The sequence below is a fragment of the Ziziphus jujuba genome, chromosome 9 (genome assembly GCF_031755915.1).
Source record: "Ziziphus jujuba cultivar Dongzao chromosome 9, ASM3175591v1".
Taxonomy (NCBI): Eukaryota; Viridiplantae; Streptophyta; class Magnoliopsida; order Rosales; family Rhamnaceae; genus Ziziphus; species Ziziphus jujuba.
The window spans coordinates 13,199,298-13,221,586 of NC_083387.1; the positions used below are offsets into that span (position 1 = coordinate 13,199,298).

At 30.1% G+C, this 22,289-nt stretch overlaps 2 protein-coding genes across 4 annotated transcripts; both read right to left on the reverse strand.

Annotated features, from left to right (window-relative positions):
* Positions 1-2,065: 2,065 nt before the first annotated feature.
* Positions 2,066-9,660, reverse strand: LOC107403984 (protein DWD HYPERSENSITIVE TO UV-B 1). 2 transcript variants are annotated; one of them, XM_016010915.4, is made up of 10 exons: positions 9,435-9,660; positions 8,781-8,847; positions 7,939-8,192; positions 6,874-7,480; positions 5,824-6,468; positions 4,737-5,177; positions 3,557-3,751; positions 2,704-2,760; positions 2,532-2,594; positions 2,066-2,445 (listed from the first exon to the last, which is right to left on the reverse strand). In XM_016010915.4, exons 1-10 carry the CDS (start codon positions 9,464-9,466, stop codon positions 2,365-2,367), a joined length of 2,442 nt encoding a protein of 813 aa, XP_015866401.2. In that variant the 5' UTR covers positions 9,467-9,660; the 3' UTR covers positions 2,066-2,364. The 2 variants fall into 2 exon arrangements, with proteins under 2 accessions (XP_015866401.2, XP_060667430.1); XM_060811447.1 differs by lacking the exons at positions 8,781-8,847; positions 9,435-9,660 and adding an exon at positions 8,595-8,715.
* Positions 9,661-13,283: 3,623 nt separating this feature from the next.
* LOC107403978 (small ribosomal subunit protein uS5w) lies at positions 13,284-15,291 on the reverse strand. 2 transcript variants are annotated; one of them, XM_016010909.4, is made up of 3 exons: positions 14,523-15,291; positions 13,890-14,071; positions 13,284-13,525 (listed from the first exon to the last, which is right to left on the reverse strand). In XM_016010909.4, exons 1-2 carry the CDS (start codon positions 15,180-15,182, stop codon positions 13,910-13,912), a joined length of 822 nt encoding a protein of 273 aa, XP_015866395.2. In that variant the 5' UTR covers positions 15,183-15,291; the 3' UTR covers positions 13,284-13,525; positions 13,890-13,909. The 2 variants fall into 2 exon arrangements, with proteins under 2 accessions (XP_015866395.2, XP_060667377.1); XM_060811394.1 differs by lacking the exon at positions 13,284-13,525 and having other exon boundaries at positions 13,765-14,071.
* Between the last annotated feature and the right edge of the window lie 6,998 nt (positions 15,292-22,289).

The following is a 22,289-nucleotide window of genomic DNA, read 5'->3' on the forward strand; positions in this document are numbered from 1 at the left end:
CAATTTGGCCAAATTTATTTTTAAAAAGATTGAAGAATCGGACTACAATAACAAAAAGGCAATAGTTTCAAGTGGTAATGTAATATTTTTCAAAATTTAGGTGGTAAGGCTCAAAAGGTATAATTGTTCAGGGATACAAAGTGTATTTAACCCAAAAAATTATTATTCTCCTTATATTAACAAAGTATTTTTTTTAAATAATATATATAAAAATATATATATATATATATACACTTTTCCCTTACAAGCTACTTTTTGATGGGAATTAAGTAAAATTATCTTTTATCCTTAATTCTCCAAAATTTTCTATCTTTTTTAGTAATTATTAGTGTTTATATGATTCAAACCTCTAACTTCTTTTTGTTAATTTAATTAGCTTTCTTTTAACTTTGCTTAGAAGTTAAAGGTTCTAAATGAGGGGAAAAAAAAAAAAAGTTCATTTCAGTTTAACTCCAAATTTTAGCAAATAAATTATAATTTAAAATTTAAAATTCATTTATATGAAAATATTTTTATACATAATTATTAAGCTAATGTAACCAATGATCTAAAAGGCATAAGGCGTCGCAAGACAGCAAGGTCAAACCTTAAGCCTTATGAGCTTAGGCAACTTAAACGTGAAAAGGCGTTTCACAATTATATTATTATTTTAACTATTATAAGGCTACTAAATAAAGAAAGTAATTTATATTTTAAATATCAAAATATATATAAGTTTATATTACTTTTGTATGTGCAACAAACATGAATTAGCATATAATTAATCATAATAGATTTATGAAAATTCATGTTTTTCAAGTTTCTAACAACATATTAGTTTCAAAACATATATATTAAAAACCTACAAATACCTAATAATTCCTAGATTAATACATATTTTAGCTATTACCATAATCTAACTATTTTCTAATTCTTTATCGGACTCCAATTCAATATCTACATTTTTATTCAACTCATCTTTCGTGCCATCCGATACAAAACTCTGTTCCTTGGGCTCCTTAATTTCAACTTCAGTATTTTTAGAATCTATTTTAGGTGATAACATATCATTCTTCATTTCATCATCATCACAATATTTGGCAATCCATGATTGTGCATTACCAGCACACTTGCTAGTAGAGTCTTTAATTTATTACTCTTCCTTTTCTTATTCATCATTTTTTTTTGTTTCAGAAAAAAACTTAATCGTAAAAAAGTTTTTATTTTTTAACAATATTTTTTATTTTTTATTTTATTTTTTAATTTCTTATGAATAGTTTTTTAAATTTTTTCAAAAAAAAAATCTTAGAAAAGAAAAATTTTGAACAGAAAGGCTTGTGCCTTTTAGCGCCTAAATATGCATTAGGCAGTTAACACAGCGTTGATTATTTTTTTCTAAACCTTACTACTATACAAGATGTTATCTAAAAGTATCACTCCTAGAAGGCGCTTTTTCACGCCTTTTAGAATATTGAATGTAATAATATATATTAGCATCACTTTCAAAAACATCTTTCATTATACAATGTTGCCCTCCCTAAACTAATTTTTTGAAACCACCGCTATATATAGCCTTAAAGGAAATTTCCAGGTAAGATTGATCTGATCTGATGATAAGACCGGTAATAATGGTTTATGGAATGTATAATATATTCTATATATGCATAATTTTAAACTATAAAATATGTAACACTTCAAAATTTAAAATATTACTCATTTTACACTATAACATCACCCATTTATAGAACCTATTGTACACTTTATCTACCACTGTTACCCCACTCAAAGCACTCCCAGCCTTAGAAAAGGCTTCCTTGTGTGTGTGTGTGTGTGTGTGTGTGTGTGTGTGAGGCTAATTCACTGACCCCAGAGAATAAAACAGAAGAGAAGTGGTTCGTTGCATGTGAATTAATGCATAGACCCACAATTGTATCATTAAAAATAAATGGCTACCAGAAAATAAGTTAGCAAGTACCAGTTTGATTTACACACTGCAGCAGATTTACAAGTTATCACCCTGTTGAGAATTATATTTCTGTCCAAATATTGAATGTAACGAAATCCAAATTTATCATCCCGCAAGAACTAAACAAAACAAAGACCACATGCCATGAAAGACACGCAGATAAAATATATGTTAGTTCTATACATTAATTCCACCTCAAAGACGAGAATTCCAAAACATAATTTACAAACATCCCAATTAGTTTCTGCCATGAATTCTCCCTCTTGAAGTTCATGAAACCAAATAATAAAACTCTACAAAGCCTTATACAACATCAAAACTTTACAAAAATTCCCTTAACCAGAATGGTGCCAATGGAAACGAAAAATAACAGCAGATTCTGATTCAACATTCTAAATTTAAAGAATAAGCTACATCTATCAACCTCCCATGCTATTAATTGGCCGAGGTTGCTGACTACTGTATTCCTTATCATAGTCACTAGATAATAGCATATTGACCTGCAAATTGCACAACGAAAATGTTAGTATCTACAGTAAAATGTACAGGAAAAAAAAAAAATGATTGACAAAGGCATATTTTATACCTTAAAAATTTCAGACCTCGAGCTTGGTCGCATATAGGCTGCTAAAATACTCATGTTGAATTCCTGGGAACAAGGACATTTGGAGGGAAAATGTGAGGTTTATTCAGTAATGAGGATATCACTAAATCCTGAAACGGAAAAAATATTAGAATTTACAAAGAGATAAACTCACTCGTGAAGGATCACCCCTCAGAGATTGCACATACATAGAAGTCCCAGAGCCTCTTCCCTGCAAAACAAGTAGCACGTGTCTCATAGTGTAGCAGATGAACACATTTAGTCTTGATCCTTCTTACTTTTACTTCTTTCAAGCATATTTATTACTTTCTTTTGAACCCAATAAAGAGGAGCCAGGGAAAGCTCCTTGTTTGGTAGGGCCTCATATGTTGTAGTAAATCATTCATTCTTTTATCTCATTTTTTAGGCCTCATATGTTGTAGTAAATCATTCATTCTTTGATCTCATTTTTTATTTCATGTGTATACCTTTTCAAGTATCTGCTATGTAATAGTATTCCACGTTTGTAATTAATGGTATCAAGAATAGGAAGTTTACTTGTCTCTCCTCTATCATGTGATCACAAGCCCCTGCACTATTTTAAGTGTAGGATAAATATGAGTTTGATCCATTGAATATTTGGGATATCAGTCGAGTCCTTATTTGAATTTGACTACCTATTTATACATTAGGCTAATTGTGACGTCCTTTTTGGTTATGCAATGAGAACTATGCAGTCTAAAATCCTAATGTCCTTCCTTATCAACTCTTCCCTCCTCCTTTTTCCTTTGGTTCTCCCTCCCTCCCTCATACACAAACACACACACACTTCACCAATGAAAAATACTTTAACAACTGAAGAAGAAAGAGATCTGGTTAGTAGAGCACACAATAGAGTTCATTTCAGGCATATCACATCTTTCATTCTCAACTAAATGGCCTTTATTTGTTGAATAAGAGAATGTGAAGCAATATCCAAATATGAACCTTAAGCTGAACAGAAAAACTTAATTTGCAGACTTCAATACCTCCAGAGATATATCCCTAAGACGCCTCCCTGTTTGCGCACAACAAATGCGGACTACATGCTCATCACAACTCCCACTGATGATATAGTCCCGTCCATTCATATAATAAGATCGTGTGTAATTTTGAGAACTTCCAGTATGGGCTATCCCAAAATTCAAATGAAGCCTCCCATCAACAGCCAAAAGTTGTCTAATCTGTCAACATCTAGAAGTTAAATTCAATAACATACAATTTGTAACCAAACTTTATGTGTGCCAAAACATAAGATTGATACACAACACATACCAATAAAAATAAATTAATAAATAAGACATAAATGAGTAAACTAAACATAAAAATGGAAAGAAACCCTATCGATGCCTAAGCCCTCTCAATAAAATCCTACCATAGAGGATATGAAACAGTAGATAATCTTCCACAGCAAACACTGCTAGACAACTAGGCAATATAGATTCAACCATCTAACACTTACAGTTAACAAAAACCTACGGTAGCCATCTTCGCATAAGAATGGACAAGGGACTTCAAATCAGAAGCAAAACCCTTCTCCAACTTTACCTTTTACTTACAATCTACTTTCTCTCTCCTCTTCCCTAGATCTGACCTAAATATATTCCTACACTCATTCATCTAGAAAGCTTCTTCAGGGGGAAAAACAAACAAACAAACAAACATACAAAAATTTATTTAAAAATTAAAAAATTAAAAAAATAATAATAATTATTATAATAATAATAAAATAACCTAAAACCATTAAAAGAGAAGCACCAATATGCACCCATAATGTCGAAGTATAGGGTAGATATTTGGTAATGTTGGTACCGTTGACAACTCCAATAAAACACATACAGACTACAAGGGACTTCAAATCAGAAGCAAAACCCTTCACCCACTTTACCTTTCTTTTACTCACAACCTGCTTTCTCTATCCTCTTCCCTACATCTGACCTAAATATATTCCTACACTCTCATTCATCTAAAAAAGCTTCTTCAGGGAAAAACAAACAAACAAACAAACAAACAAAAATTTATATTTAAAAAAAAAAAAAAAGGCCCTAAAACCATTAGCTTCATATAAAAGAGAACACCAATATGCACCCATAATGTCCAAGTATAGGGTAGATATTTGGTAATGTTGGTACCATTGACAACTCCAATAAAATACATAGAGAAAGTTACCTCATTGTCAACAGCTGAAACCAGAAGGTAGTGATCATCCGGAGAAAAACAAACCATTACATTTCCTCTAGAGCTTGAAGCAGTATAGCAAGCTCGTAATGGTTTCTGTCTCAAATCCCACATCTTGACATCCTGATCAAATGAAGAAGTGACAAAAATAGAAGGCGAATGGTTTGCAAACTTAACTACATTAATATGCTCCCGATGCATGTCAGTGAACATATGTAGGCGTCGTCCAGTACTGATATCATACAAAGCAACATTTCTTGAGTATCCACTTGCAAGGAAAAGTTCATCAGTAGAATTGACGTGAACAGATGTCAATTGATCAAACTCGTCAAAAGTGACAGAACCAGCACTACTGTATGAGCCCATTATTCTATGTGGCGTATTATGGATATCATACAATTTCAACGAACCATTATCTGAACCAGCTATAAGCTGACAATGAAGTTTAGGAAAAACAAAACAAGATCAGAAATTTCCATGTTACAAAGAATCTAGAAATTCAATTGATATCAAATTTTTTATTACAAAGGAGGAAAAAAATGAAAAATAAAAAATAAGACACATCTTAAAAGTAGTTTCTTTAAAAGAAAACCATATTCTAAGAAATCCAAAAGCTTTTGGAAAGATCAAATGCAGAATAGTCCCACCTAAGAATTTCAATTCTAGTTCACTTTGACAATCCAAACAACGTAAGTGAATAGAGGCAAAATAGAGAGAAAACAAAAAAAGAGAAAAAAAAAATGATTTTCTCTCATGAAGTCTTAGATGACTCCTACAGTAACATTCAAGCACATCAAGGAATGTTACCAGTACCATCACGTAGTACAGGTTCCATAAAGGAATGAAATTATAACTATTTCTATATGACAACTGGATTGGTAAATGCTTCTCTCAGCAGCCAGAACTCCTTATATCACATGCAAACCTTAGATAAGGAGAATAGAAAGCATCCTATGACATCTAGGATTAATAACTATGATAGCTGCCTGAAATAGATGATTTTGATAGCTAACCTTTTTTTTTTTTTTTTTTCAAATGGATTTTGATTTTTAAGTTTATGCAAGCACTAATTACATACCTTGGTGGGATACTTCTTGAGCCAACAGAGTCCCAACACACTATTCATTGCTCCAAGTGAAGGGATATAACTAACAATTTTCTCCTTCTCATGGTTGACCACAACCACTTCACCATCCAATGTCCCAAAGACCATTAGGCTAGAGTCAGATGGATGATACTCAAACTGCCTGGGTCGAAAGTTTCTTCCTTCATCTCCCATATCAGTTCCTAAAATAGAAAGTGGATGCATAAAAGGCCAAGCAGAAGAGCCCACCTTGGCAGCACAAAGAGACTTGGTGTAAAATTGCTGTGCCTTTCTAGAAGGATATGATGAGTTTCGAGCAGGTATCTGGGCTGATTTTATTTCCCGCTTCTGTAAAATACTGACAACACTCTCTTTATGCTTCCTCCTATATGGTAGATGCTCAAAGTGTTCTGAATATGTAATGGCAGCCCTCTCCTTATCAATTTTTCTGATAGGCAAGTTATCTAAAACTCTTAGATGAGGTAATGAAGCTATCATGTACTCTCTATAATGTTTCTCAAAGCATATTGGTGAAGCATGATTTGAAATATACTTCAATGAAACATCTGCTATTTCTGTTGTAAAGGAACCCACTGATGATTCTTCTTCATTCTGATTCCATAAGGTATCAATAGAAACCTGACAAACAACATCTCCAAGTTAAAACAACTTACATGTTGATGACGGCAACGATGAATTAGGTTATGCAATATTATCTTTCAAACAATTTGTACTTCTAATTACATTTATCAAGACTAAAAAACAATAATAACATCTATCCGTTATTTTAAGGATTTAGATGGGTGCGGTGTTGGCTGTTATGAATACTGGATAAATACAGATGCATATAATCTCCTGTAACAATTGTCAAACTTGAAATTATAACTTCCCAAAATCTAAAAAGATACCAATATATGCCATTAAATAATTAAGTTCTATTACTAATTTACTTTACATCCAAAAAAAAAAAAAAAAAATTATTTTTACTATTAAGAAGATAGGAATAACTTGCATTACTCAATAAGAAAAGGTCATACTGTTTACCTCATTCTGTGGATGGACCTGTCCATTCCATCCAGGGAATACATCTGATAATGGCTCCATATAACCATATTCTTGCCGATAACTTGAATATTCTGTTTCACTATCATCTGATGAATCCTCAAGCATGTGTGGATTTTCACGATCCACAATCATTTCATTCAACGAAAAGAAATTCCTGATCACTCCTGCAGTGCTCGAGTTATGATCCATAAGTTCCTGAATGTCAACAGATAATCCTCCAAAGTAAGGAACAGCGTTTGGCTCACTGGAATCAGTTGTGTTATCTGACTTAACACTTGATGATGTGGAACAAACACCAGAATCTTTGCAACATAACCAATTCTGGAACTGAAGTTCCACCAAAGATGGGAGTTTAGAAAGTGCAGCACTGGTTGTCCAAAGATTTGAAATTCTCGTCTCACACAAAGAGAGGTGCTTTAAATTTGGCATGCAAGTAAAACAGTCCTCATGAAAACCAGTGAGTGAGCTACTAAAGTCAAGGTTAAGGGTGTGTATACGCATGAACTCTCCCTTCATGTTGAGTTTCCGAACATGTGAAAACGACAGGGTTAGAGCTTGGCATGGCAAACCTCTCTGAGAAAGATCCCTAAAGTTGAAAGTCAAATTAGTCATTACATATGAGAGATATTGCTTCAAAACATCCATCCACTATACTATGTTTCTCAAAGACAGATTACCAAACTTTATTCTGGATGTAGCATTATTGCCTAATGCAAGCACAAGACAATGGCAGTACTAAAAATTCAATGGAAACAATTATTCAGCAATGTATGAAATAAATGAAATTCTGGCAACCAAATTGTTGATTGGAATTTCTAAATTTAAGAAGATACTTAATCAGAGAAATTGGATAACATGGTTCCAGTATTATGCAAAAAACATGATTGTAACTCAAAGCAGTGACATGTAAATGCTTGAAGGCTTGTAACCTTCTAACAGTCCAAACTCGACCAAGAAAACATGAAAAATGCACTGTCAAATGAAAGGACTACAAGATAAATTAAATTATCTACATATAAAATGACTATTAAAAACCATATATACCGCAAGAAATCCTTCCCGAAAGATAACTTCTTGAGATCAACAACTCGAAGCTTTTTATTGATAGCACGCATCAATACCAAAGCATATTCTCCATTCAACATACATGATGATCCATTACATACATCAACTGCTTCAATCTCAGAACCATCAAGTTCCAAGCAGATACCAAGTAGTGAATGGAAATCAATATCCTTAAGGTGGTGCAGAAAAATCTCCAAGCTACATGGCTCATGGCAAAACCTTTTAACCTCAGCCTGAATGATGAGCAGAAGTAATAATCAGATTTGAAGTGCTCAATCAAGAAATGCATAGTGTAAGTAAAATCAAGAAAAGGCTTCCATCATAAGTGCAGGAAAATTTAGATAATACTTTCATAACTGCTTAGATATTCCATTTCATAACTGCTTAAATAGTCCAATTCAAAGTTCAACTGAAAGGTTACAGCTTAGGAGAACGTTTGAATGGTTTTCGTCAAATTAATAGATTCATAAAGAGCTTCTACTCAAGTTAAAAAGCAACACATTCCACATTGTTCATAATACAAGTATCCACGATTAATCCACATAATAAAAGTCATGAATAAAATATAAATGTCACCACAAGCCACCAATAAAGCCTAGAATCCCAAGTACTAAGTGACAGCAAAGGTAGAGTACCCTGACTAGTTAGATCCATCACAAAATTTCCTATGTTGAAACATATATAATGATCACTGAATCACCACCTCGCCAAGAGGGAAAATAATTCTGCTCAACCAAAGTACATGTGACCAGAGTTATTGTTAACTCATTCATGTGATTTTAACCTGTTACCAAACTGTAATGACCATAATCTTCACAAACCTTGAGAAAAGCAGACAAAATTGCATTATTTGGTAGGACGCCATGCATCCTGCAAGTATTAATATACCTAGAAGCCAAAGCCAGAATAAAGTAATTAGTACAGTAAATTAAACCATTAAGCAAATAAAGCATGTTACAGAATCAAGAAACTATTATCATCTAATTTAATCTACAAGCTTTGAAGAATATTTTAATAGTTGTATCTTACTTCTTATTTCCAGTTCCTCTTTCTTTTGCTTCTCTTTTTTTTTTTTTTTTTTCCATTTAAATGGGGGGGGAAAAAATCCCAAGTGGTAAAACCTCAAAATCCTCTCCAAAAAAAAAATAAATAAATAATCTTTTCTTTCTGTTCATTCCAAAAACCCACAGCAGCAATGGCGGGGTTTTCCTTTTTTTTTTTTTATTTTCGAACCTCAAGTTCCTTCCCTTTTTTTCTCGCATCAATAGTATCCATGAAATCGAAGCTAACAAATTGAAATTGCAAATACAACATAACCATCCAAACTAAAATTGAGTAACCAAAATCTGAGATATACAACTGCTAAATACCAAGATACTGTCCGAAATTTGCATAGAATGTTGGCAGCAAATCATCGAAAATGCAAAGAAACATCGAATTGAATAAGAAAAAGAAAAGAAAAAAAAAGTGAGCACCTTTCCTTTAATGCTTGGATGTCGACGGCCATGGCTGTGAGTTGCTCTGCAATTGTCGGAAGGAAGAAACGGTCTCTGATCGGTAACAAAACCAACTTTTGATGTATAAATTATTACATTATTACTTTATTTTCTAAAAAGATTTTTTTAAACTATTATTTGCTTTATTTTGTATTTTATAAATAAATTGTGTTTTTCATAACCACTATTTATTTATAATTTGGTCCTAATTATTTATTTATAAAAAGAAAACATCTTCTCCAAGCAAAAAAAAAAAAAATAGAAAAGAAAACATCTTTACTCAGATGTAACATCTATTGTTATTCTATTGAAAAATAAAAATAAATGAATAAATAAAGCATAGTCTTTTTCTTCGTACTTTTAGAACAAATGTACTTACAAACATTAGAAGTGCGAACAAACAATAAAGCATAGTTTTAGTCATTTAAAGTTTTATTCTTATGGATAAATTAGTAATTTAAGATGCAATTTGAAAACTTTTCATCAATATATTTAATCTAATTTTGGTCGTTATAATGTTTATCCTTTTGGAAATATAAAATATCTCCATCAACTTTCATTTATTTTTCAATTTGTCCCTAAACTTATTTTGAAGCAATTTCATTTTAAATTATAACCTTTTTTTTTCCTTTTTTTTTTCTGAAAAACTTAAATTATATTATCTTTGAAATCTTGCTACCTCGTAAGTAAATAGTTTATATATAAAAAAAATATAAAAAATAAAAAATTCTACCTATAGTAGCTTCATCAAATCAAATGCTATGGAATGATATGCTATTCTTCATGGTTTATTCTCTACACAAAGTTTGGAATTAGAGGGGGTCATTATGGAATCAAAGTATCAAACAATGCTCTCTCAGCCAACCAAAAAAAAAGAAAAAAGTATCAAACAATGCTCAACTCGTTAATGATATTCAGATGGGTTCACCTGCTTGTCCTTGGGATCATGGTGTGAAAATATTGTTTTTCAATGTTGCTGTTTTCCGTTCTCTTTTCTTTTAAATACCATTAATAAAGTTGATGATTAGAGAGTTAAAAAAGTAATTATAGTTAAAAAAAAAGAAGTAATTATAGATATTTACATCTGTTGATGGACAATTTTGAGAAGGGTAATCACGATGTTAAGCATTAGAATTCTACCATAGTCAGCTTTTTTTTTTAAATAGATGTTTCCTAAAATACCATTACCTTCTTTAAAACTTTTAGACAGATCTGCACCAATGTGAACATAGCAATTTTTGTATAGTTTTCTTCTTTTTTTAAAAATTAAAAAAAAAAAGATTCCATCTCATCTCAAACCCAGCTGCACATTTTGCAGCCAATTGAAACCCAAGCACATAAGTGGAACCAAACGCAGTGAAAACGCTTCCAAAATCAAGTAGCCATTCAAACACCGAATAACAGTATAGGCTTCGATTTCGATTCCTCACCACATCCTTAAACCTCTCTTTTCTCGCATCTAATACATGTGAATCCAGAGCTTTCAATAGAGAATCCTTCTGTCTCTTAAGCTAGGAATTTTATACTTCAAAAGTCGAGGTTTACCTATTTAAAATATATTTAAGTCGTGAATTTTGAGTTAAAAAAAGTTTAGCTGGATAACTCTTGTATCTTATGGTTCTTGAGTTTCAAATTTATTAAATTTGTATTCCTCAGTTTCCTGTCAAACATTTAGATTGCATGTTGTGGTTTTGAGTTTTAAATTATTAAGGGTTTGGTTGGCCACATTTTCTATTTTTTGTTTTCAAAATATAGAACTAAAACAGATTTTTATTATTTTATAAAAATAATAAGTGTTTAGCCAATTGTATTTGAAAAATAATTTTTAAAAACCAAAAACATACTTTTAAGGACGGTGCACACGATTTTGGATTGTGCAGGATAAATTGTTATTCATACTCTCTTCTATCAACGCTTAAGTGCCAGATATTTAGGGGTGGACATTGATTAGGCTGGTTCGATTTTTGATCAAAATACAACCAAATCCATACTTTTCTGTTTATTTAATAGAAAATTCAATACAAATCAATTAAAATTTTAAATCCAAACCAGACCAATCAATTTATAATTGGTTTGGTTTGGATTGATTAATCGGTTTGAAATTTACTAGTTTATAAATATATTATATAAATTAAAAGTCTTCCAAATATAAAATATAAATAATAATTGTAGTTATCCAAACATAAAATACAATTAAAGTAATTCAACATAGAATAAAATATAAGATTGCAATTTATAATATCCAACAATTCTCATTAATGTTAAAAAAAAAAAAAAAAAAAAGCACTCTTCAATGCAAAATAAAGAAGAAAATGTAGCAACTGATACATATCATGCATTTCACCAAGTAGCAAGCATTAATAGTTATCATCTTATTTAGGAATTTAGGATATGTTAAAAAATATATATTCAAAATTAATATATAAAAATGAAAAAAAATATAGAAAATATATAATTTTTTAATCATATAATATATAATTTGGATTGAATTGGGTTTATATTTCTAACCCAATAACCAATCAAATTTATATAAAAATCCAATCCAAATTGCTTAAAGTGAATCAGTTTTGTCGGATTAAATGAGTTGGATTGAATTTTACTCAACCCTAGATGTAGTAAACCAATATTTTTTAAATTTTTTTGAAAACTATGAAAAACATCTTTTTATTATTTTATGTTTTTTTGTTTTATTTTCCATTTGTTATGTAAAAATAGTTTTTGAAAACTGATGGCCAAACAACATATTTTTGTTTTGAGAACAATTTTCTATTTTCAAAAATGAAAAATAGTTCTTAAAACAGGTGGTCAAACAGATCCAAATTTTTATTCTCCAAATTCTTGTCGCACATAACAGAAGTATATTTAATATAGAATTTGAAAGATTTTAAGATTATTTAAAAGTCTAAAGTATTAAATTTATATCTTAAAATAATCTATACTAATACAATAATATTCCATTTATATTTTAATAAATTTTATAAAATACCATTAAAATCTATTTTATAAAAGTTCATTAAAATTAAATATATTCAATGAAAACTTTATATAATTCTTTTAAAATTTAAAAATATTCAAAAAATCATGAATTTTAAAAAATTCTAAAAAATAATAAATTTTAATAAATTAAAAAAAATTATGAAAAAATTATCTATATAAAATCTAAACTTAATCATAAAAATTTCATTAAATTCTTATAAATTATCTATAAAATCTAATAAATTTCATAATAATCTATCAAATCTTTTAAAATCTACATCTCATTTTAAATCTATTAAATTTTAAATTAAATACAACCTTATATTTTAAAATTTTTTAAATCTTTCAAAATCTATTTCTCATTTTAAATCCATTAAATTATAAATTGAACATTTTAAAAATCTCTAAATTTTTAAAATCTAAGAGCAGACATTTTTTAAATCTAAATACGTCTGTTCGGGTTCACTTTTGAATCTTTATTCTAACGTTGAATACAGAGAATTGATCCTAATCATTAATTTTGATCCACGGGTGTTGAATTATGAAATTATTAGGCGTATGAGAAGCAGTTGACTTATGGTGTACTTGCATTTCACAGGAAACATATGTAACTAGTCCACAATTTAGTGGCTTTTGCTCACTTGATAATCTCGCTTCTCAGAACATTAGGCTTTGAAAATTATCCCAATTTTTGCTTGATGTAATTGGTATTGAAGAAAGATTGTATTCCTTTCTTCTTCTTATTGCATCTGATATTCTTCTTCTTAACCATACTCAGCATGGCAAAGCTAAGTCATGATGAAGGAGCAACCGCTTATCCTAGGACTAGTGTAACATTTTAACAGGTTATGGTGAAAATTATAAAGCAATAATCAAAATAGAAGGGGAAACCCCACAGGAGAAGTTTTCACATCTTAATTCACAAAACTAGACACATATAACTACAACTTGTTCTCCAGTGTCTCATCCTCAAGCCCTTCGAATCGACAATTCATTTGTTTTCAAGATGCCCTTCGAATCGACAATTCATTTGTTTTCAAGATGAAGTTACAAGCACAAAATTGACATCCCACCAGCAGTCTCTTCGCTTGACTCTATTATGAAAAAAATTATACCCAAATTACCAAATGCTAAATTCAAACTTCCTGATAAGTGGCATTACTATACACATAAAAGAAATTAATTTACATGCATATAATTGCATTGTATAAAGCCAGTACAGACCAAGGAGGTCCATAACATGGACCAATTCATAGATTTATATTCCCATTAGTTGTTATGGACTAACAAGGCATAAAGGATTCTTATAGCATTGATTATGTAAAAATCCTCATAAACAAAATGTGCGTTAAATCCATTCATTTCAAAACTTAATAACAGTCAAAAACAAAGAGAAACATGATTAAGCAACAGCTAATAAAACATCCTTTTTCTTCCAAAAACATAATTATCTAAAACCTGAAATGAATCCAGAAAACTCAAGCATCAATCCTCTCAGTAGCCTCGGCAAGAAGAAGTTTCCCAGTTGGCTTTCTCAAAAGATCTGTATGCTCTTGGAATGGTGATTTCGTGAACCGAGTCTCCCTCCAAAATTCAGGTGTAAGGAACCCATAAGTCTTCAACAAGCAGTCAAATGTTGCCTATAAAAAACCAGTGTTCCACAAATTTTTCCATTAAATCTAAATCAATCAGAAACCAATCCAAACTCCAAATTCACGTTAAAAAGAATATCCCATTTCTAATATGATTTCTGGGTTTTCCAAAAGATGATTATGTGTGTATCAATTACACAAAAGCATATAACAATATCCCATTCCTAATATGATTTTGGGGATTCCCAATGTCATTTTGGGTCTTCCACAAGACGATTTAGAAGCATCAATAGCATAACAATATTCCATTCCTAAATCTAATTTGTGGGTTTTCCAAAAGATAATTTATAAAGATCAATTACCAATAGCATTTAGTAGCAAAGAGAAGCAAAATTTATACCCATTTACAGTAATCAAACTAATGAGAAGCTAGAAACAGAGACAATTAACGAAAACAAATTAACAAATCACGAAAACAACCAACGGGTTTAGACCAAACCTTTACGAAGTTTCCGAGAGTCTTGGTGGAACCCCTTGAGGAAGTGAAAACGTCCTCAATCCCAGCAAACTGCAAAACCTTCTTGGGAACTCTAGCGGCGACGATTCCAGCACCACGAGGCGCCGGAACCATCCTCACGGTGACGGAACCACATTTGCCGGTGACCTTGCAAGGCACGGTGTGCGGCTTCCCGATCTTGTTACCCCAGTAACCCCTTCTCACAGGAATAACCGAAAGCTTGGCGAGGATGATCGCTCCTCGAATGGCGGTGGCAACTTCTTTGCTGCACTTGACTCCGAGACCGACGTGGCCGTTGCCGTCACCGACGACGACGAAGGCCTTGAAACGAGTCCTCTGTCCGGCTCTGGTTTGCTTCTGCACGGGCATGATCTTCATGACCTCATCTTTCAAGCTGGGACCGACTAGGGTATCAACGATCTGGTGCTCCTTGACTGGGAGAGAATGGAGATAGATCTGCTCGAGGGAGGAGATCTTTCCTTCCTTCACCAGCCTTCCGAGCTTCGTTACCGGAACCCATTTCTCTTCTTCCTCACGGCGTCCACCGGGACGGCGACGACCACCGCGGCCTCTATCACCACCGCGTCCTCCCCTGCCGAATCCACGGCCAAAGCCACCGCGCTCTCCTCCTCGTTCAGCCATAGTTGGGAGATTTGGTAGGGTTTGTCAAAAATGGATGAGACGGCACAAAAACCCTAGGAAGAAATTTGGAGCGAAACTGAGAGTGTGATTGGGAAACCCTAGTCTGGTATGAGATGGTCTATATAGGATTGGATTTTTTGTGGCGCTGATCAAACATGATAAAGAAGAAAAATGATAGGCCTTATGGCCCAAAAGTTGAAGCCCAACCCAATCTATGTCCAAAATGATAAGACATTTTAATTTTAAGGGGTCTTCTTTTTAACCACTACTATATAAATTTTCGGAAAAAAAAAATATATATATATATATATATCTACATATATATATATATATATATATTTTACTGAAAATAAAATATTTATATTTTATATTGGTAAAAATTGTTTAAATTAAATGCTTGTTAGACTTCAGGTAAACAATATTGTTTAATTTATTCAAAAAAAAAAAACAATATTGTTTAAAGTTCTTCATTTCAATTATAAAAAATAATTATTTTTTTAATATTAAGAATATGTTCAGTTATTTTAAATTAACATATTTATATTATTTGGTTGATATGCATTAGAACATTTTAACTGGAATCTACCAAACATTTGAACAACCTTTAGTATAATTGAGAGACAATGTTAATTACAATATTTTTTTAAAGATTTGAAAAACACAACTTTAATTAATTCATATGTTATATAATTTATACATACATATATATATATATATATATATATATATATATATATATATATATATATATATATATATATATATATCTATTTCATTTAATTTTTTTAAGTATAATTGTATTTGATAAAGGAAAATTAAATATAAATGAACTTTCCAACCTTAATCATATTTAAGCTAAAGATTTTTATTACTGTCATGAAAAGATAATTTATTTTTTAAGTGTATAAGAGCCAAAATAAGAATAGGTCATTCCATAGCATTGGGTAACCATACTAAAGGGGAAATTAGACAGATTTAGCAATTGCACAGACAAAATGCACACAAACTAACAAATTAATTTTTGTTGCCGTCCGAAAAAGTGGAAATCCTACTCCTATTAACAAAGAAGTTGGAAGGGAAATCAAAGAAATAATCCATGAATATTGATATGTATATTCCATAAATGTCAAAAGTACGTTCATTTATTTTTTAAATGTCAAAAATCTATTCAATTCTAGTTAGCTGTATTACAGGTTTTTGATACTATCATGAATAGATAATTTATTTTTAAATGTCAAAAGTATGTTTAGTTCTTAGTTCACTGAACTCAAAATTTTGTTATTGTCATGAAAAGATAACTCATTTTTTAAAGGTCAAAGTTATAATTATTTGAACATATCCTTTTTAGGGACTAATGTCGAACCATTTACAAATTTGAAATATGTTGATATTAATTTTATACTACAAAGGATAATACTCAAAAATATTGATATTTTAGGGACAAAAAATTGAAACTAAAAATATAAAAATGTTGTTGTTCCAAGTATGAGCATCGTTTTATTAAAACATATATATATATATATATATAGGAAAACTTTATATTGTTGGACCAAATTAATTTTATAATTTAGTAAGATTGTAGTTAAAAATATTTTGATTTCTATAAGAAGATGTCTATGCTAACAAATTATTATATATAGCGGTAAGTTTATAACTGTTACAACAACTCAAAAGAATAAATCAGTATTCTAAATAACTTTATAAAAATAAAATAAAAAATAGTTCATTGTTGAACTTTGAATGGAAAAGTAAAGTATCATATATTTTTTATTGCATTTAAGGAAAAAAATAAAAAATAATAATAAAAAAAATCTCAACTTTTTACAATATCCAAACTAGACTAAAATTTGAATTGGATATTAGCAGCCTCTAAGGAAATGTATAGGGATTCATTATCCTTTTCTTTTTTTCCTTCAGTTTCTAATCCACCAAATACTATATATACACGCATGATTATATATTGTCAAGATATCAAAGAAAGAGTGCTTTAGTACCAACAAAAAATAAAAATAAAAAATATATAAAAAAAAAGATATCAAAGAAAAAGTTTGAATATAAAGCACACATTATTTTACTTGCAGCCTGCAAATAGTGTAACAATTTTAGCCTACAATTTGAAGTACAGCACAAATTTTGCTTGCTTTTTTTTTATAGAATAAATTAGATAATATCGGCTACAATTTTGAGACAATTATATATACATATATATATATATATATATATATATATGTATATTGGTATGTTTATGTGCTTTGTCAGTTTAGTTAAGATCAAGTCTTATACTTAATCAGTCTTATCATCATCTTTTGTGTATAAATACAGCATTCACATGAATGAAAATTTAATTTTCTTTTTGTTTCACATGAATGGAAATTTAATTTTCTTTTTGTTTCACATGAATGGAAATTTAATTTTCTTTTTGTTTTTTCAAAATCTAAATTTTGCTTCCACAAGCCTATTATTTATTTGAAAATGGTAATTCAAAACCCAAACATCTCGTTCCACCTCCAATTCATGTCAATTTATCAAAAAAACTCATTTAAGTATTTTATTCATTAAGTCTTTTATTTCTCTTTTTTTTCTGAATTTTAATTTAAAGATGCAACAGCATCATCTCCAAAAAGAAAATAATGCAAAGATTATTCCAATGTACTATAATTCCGATTCCTATCACTATACCTGAACTTCTTACACGTCATAGATGGGGTAAACAGTGGAGTCTCTTTGAAAACAGAATAACAAATGACATTAGGATTTGTGGCGGCACTGATAACTTCTGACTATCACGTTGATAACTACAAGTTTTTTTTTTTTTTAAATATATATATATATATATATATATTTTAACCATTGGATTTAATCCCCTCCTATATGCAATAACAACAGTTAAAAAGTATCACAGAAAGCTAGCTTGTTGTGAGACCGTTTAACTATTTTAATAAACAAAAATGTTTAATCAAATGTAAAAATGGAGTTTTATAATTTTATATTTAAAAAATTGTGTATGAAGACAATTTTGGTGGTGTAGAAAGACGAGCCTTGTGGTAAATGTGCTGTGGGCAATAGGCAAAATGCAATTGATATCCCACGAACACATCTCTTACATCTCATCCTCTCCATTTAAAATTTTAAGCCCAGGCCAAGTTTTTGTTGGATTGGAAAAGCCCAACTTAATGGCCCAAAATTGTCAAAATGAACAAATGTCATTTGAAAGGAAGATTCTAAACACAACATAATAAACTGTTTACACTCGTCAACATCTTACTTCTTAGTAGGGGTGTTTAAAGACAAAACCAATTCAATAGAACGGATGGATTTAATACAATCCAATTTTATTAGATTAATCCAATAAAATTAAATTGAATTAGATTAAAAATTTTAAAATCTATTTGGATTTGATCAATTATCGATTTTGATGTTTAAAAATAAATAATCCAAACCGATCCAATCTAAAATCTATATAATATATTAAAATATTATTACGTGTATTATTTTTATTGGTTAAGTTATAAATTTTGAATAGCATATACCATATTAGATTATTTCTCTTAGGGCATTGAATTTTTTTTTCTTTTTTTGCTTTCTCCTATGCCCACACCCCCCCCGCCCACCCTGCGGGGCCAGCGGCAACTGAGGCACTAGTAGTGGCATTGAATTGAATTGTTGGTTTCATTGTAATGTTATTATTTCTCTTAAGGCATTAGATTGAATTGTTAGTTTCATTATAATGTTTTAGAAGTTTTAGTGGAAATTGTATTGTCTATTGTAGTGTAATATTGTGGAAATTTTTTGTAGAACTTAAACTTGGATTTTTTGTATTGTTGATTATGTGACAGTTCGCTAGCAAACCTATCAATCTCTGCCAATATTTTTCTCAATTTATATAATCTATGAATATATTAAAATTTTACCGTGTACTTTTTTATTGGTTAAGTTATAAATTTCAAATAGGATATACCATATTAGATTATTTCTCTTAGGGCAGTGGATTAAATTGTTAGTTTCATTGTAATGTTATAGAAGTTTTAGCGGAAACTGAATTTTTGGTTGTATTGTAATATTGTGGAAGTTTTTGGTAGAACTTGAATTCGGATTACGAAATTTTTTGTACTGTTGATTATGTGACACCCCGTTTCCATTAGCGATCTGCTATTTTCTATCGATATTGTCCCAATTTAGCCACCATCTACTGGCGGATCTATCATTTTCTACCGATATTATCTTTAATTTTACACTCAGTAATGGATTTACCATTTTTTGCTGATATGATCCCAAATTTAGCCATCGCACTCAATATGAAGTTTTTTGTTCAGAACTTCTCTACTATCATTTTTAGTAATGGATTTGCCATGTTATGTTGATATTGTCCATAATTTAGCTATTGCACTGGGTATGAAGTTTTTTGTTCAATGCTTCTCTCCTATTATAGGACCATTCTATACTGATATTGTTTCTAATTTAGACACTACTTTAATCATTATGCTCGATATAGAATTTTTTGTTTAGAATTTTCTAGGAAATCATCCATCTTTGAATTAATTTTACCTGAGCAAGCTTAATTTTTGAAATCTTTCAAATTTTGAGGCCAACTGCTGAGAAACGATCTCGGCGTTATGAGAATGACTATTATTACATTTGAACCATCATTTAATCCATTACGATTGGATAACAGGTAGCATGTCAGTGCCCTTGCATCCATCCAAACTAGTCATCAAGATTATGTTATTATGATATTGAAAATTGGATTGGATTGGATAAAAATTGGATCAAATCCAAAACTGATAAAGATAACCAATCCAAACCAACTAAATTTGAATTGAATTGGATTGGATTTTTTTCTACCATTGAATTGGATTGAAAAATTCAAAAACCAACCTATATTAGATCCGATTGAATATTAGTCAAATCCATGGGATTTAAACCGATGAATACCTCTTGTTCGTGGAATAATATACTCACTACTCAAAACATCAATTTTTTTTTATTTTTTTATTGTATTATTATTATTATTATTTTGATTTGTCTCTACGTACAATATTCATTAAACAAAGATATGGAAACAATTTTGGGATAGTTTCTCTAAAACCCTATGCTTTACTGAATTTGGATACTTTGCCTTTTTTTTTTTTTCAATCCCAAATTTAATTGCAATTCAATGAATGATATAATATCATTTTATAATAAAAAAATTAAAGATAATTAAATACAAATTAGATATATATTAATAGTCTGTCTAAAATAAGGTATTTATTATGAGAATTAATATGATATTTTTTTTTAGTTTTCAAATTACTTCAAAAGCTAGATTTAAAACTACATTTATTAATAACCGAATAATAAACCAAATTTCGATAGAATTCACTTTTTCTAAATAGGATTTTAATATATTAATAAATTAATATTTAACCACGTTTAAATTTTAATTTTTAATTGTTAATAGAATCCAATATTCATGAAAAATGAATCTTATTGTAATAAAATAAAATAGATCTTATTTGAAATTAACTGTATATTAATATATATTTTAATTGTTAAAATGACAAATATGCACAAGCTATGAGAACAACAAACGGATGATCAAGGTCATCTCTAGCTTTGAAAATGTTAATTATACTCTTATAAGGGATGCCAATGATAGAAATTAATGTTAACTCAATAGATTCAAATCACATCATTGGAGGTAGAAAAAAATCTTGTATTTCTTTTGGTAAATAGATAAAAATCTTTTAAAACCATTGAAAAGGCAGATGTTATTTTTTTTAAACAAGAGGATCTGGTTGAATTTGAGTCAAAATTTAAGATAGAAAACAGATATTAAACCAATAATTTTTGTATGAAAATAAAAAAAAAATAATAAAAAAGTATCTCATTTTGATAGGGAAGTACAATTTCCCTTTCATCAGAGGAAATATGGATGGAGATTCATCAAATCCATTTCAAAACTTTGGCCCAACAATCTTAATTGGAAGCCCCATCAATAATCAACTTACAAAGTTGAATAATGAAAAGAAAAAAATATGTCAAAGAAAACAACCTCACGCAAACTTTGACAATATAAAGGAGGATAAAAAAGTTGAAAGGAAAAATTCCATTGATATCCAATCGCCATGTTATTTGATATCCCTCTGGCGTCTGCAACCGTCCAAAGATTTTGACAGGCCCAACTTGATAATGAAGATGACCAATCCATAGCCCCACTCCCTTCTTTGGAAGAAAAAAAAAAAAAAAAAGAAAAAGAAATTAAAGGTGTAAAAAAGTAGAGCTCACTGTCACAAATAATGACCTAGCTTTTCCCTGAAGCTGCCCAACTCTCTCTCTCTCACTCTGTTTGTCTCTCTCTGTCTGTGTGAGTGTTTCTCTGTCTGAGAATTCTTTTTCTTTTATGCTAAAATTAGTAGTGCACGTGCTTTGGCGCGTAAAGAGGAAGGTTGTTGGTGATGACCAAAGGAGAAGGGAATCATGGTTTTGGGCCTTGGGCCCCACCCTCCTGGCAACTTATACGGCCATGCATGCTTTTTATTTCCTAGTCTTTTTATTTTTTATTTTTTATTTTTTTTACAATAAATTATTGTGCCACACTAACAAGCAACACATTAGAACATGGATTTTTTTTTTTTTGTTTTTTTTTGTTTTTTTGATAAACAACACATGAGAACATGGATGTTTCTTGTTCATGTCAAAATTATAAGTATATATATATAACAAACATAGTAGCAACAAATGGAAAGCAACCTTTTTTTTTCTTTTTTTTTAAGAATATTACATAGTGTTCCAACAAACCATATGAAAAATTTGAGTAGGTGATGTCACAGAAATTATTTATTTATTTATTTATTTTTTAACTTTTGGCATCAACCCAAAAAAAAAAAAAAAGTAACTAACTATGTCAACCAATCAATAGACATATTCACAATTTAAAGTTAGAGCATATAATTTCCAAAAAAAAAAAAAAAAAGTTGGAGCCTAGAATTCTTTTTTTTTTTGTTTTAATATTTGAGATAGAGGATTTAGTGTTTGTTTGGCAGAATTTTGTTCAAACTAAAAACTTTACTTGAAGGTCAAAAGTTTTTTTAGCAACAAATAAGAATATTTGACAAAAATCAACAA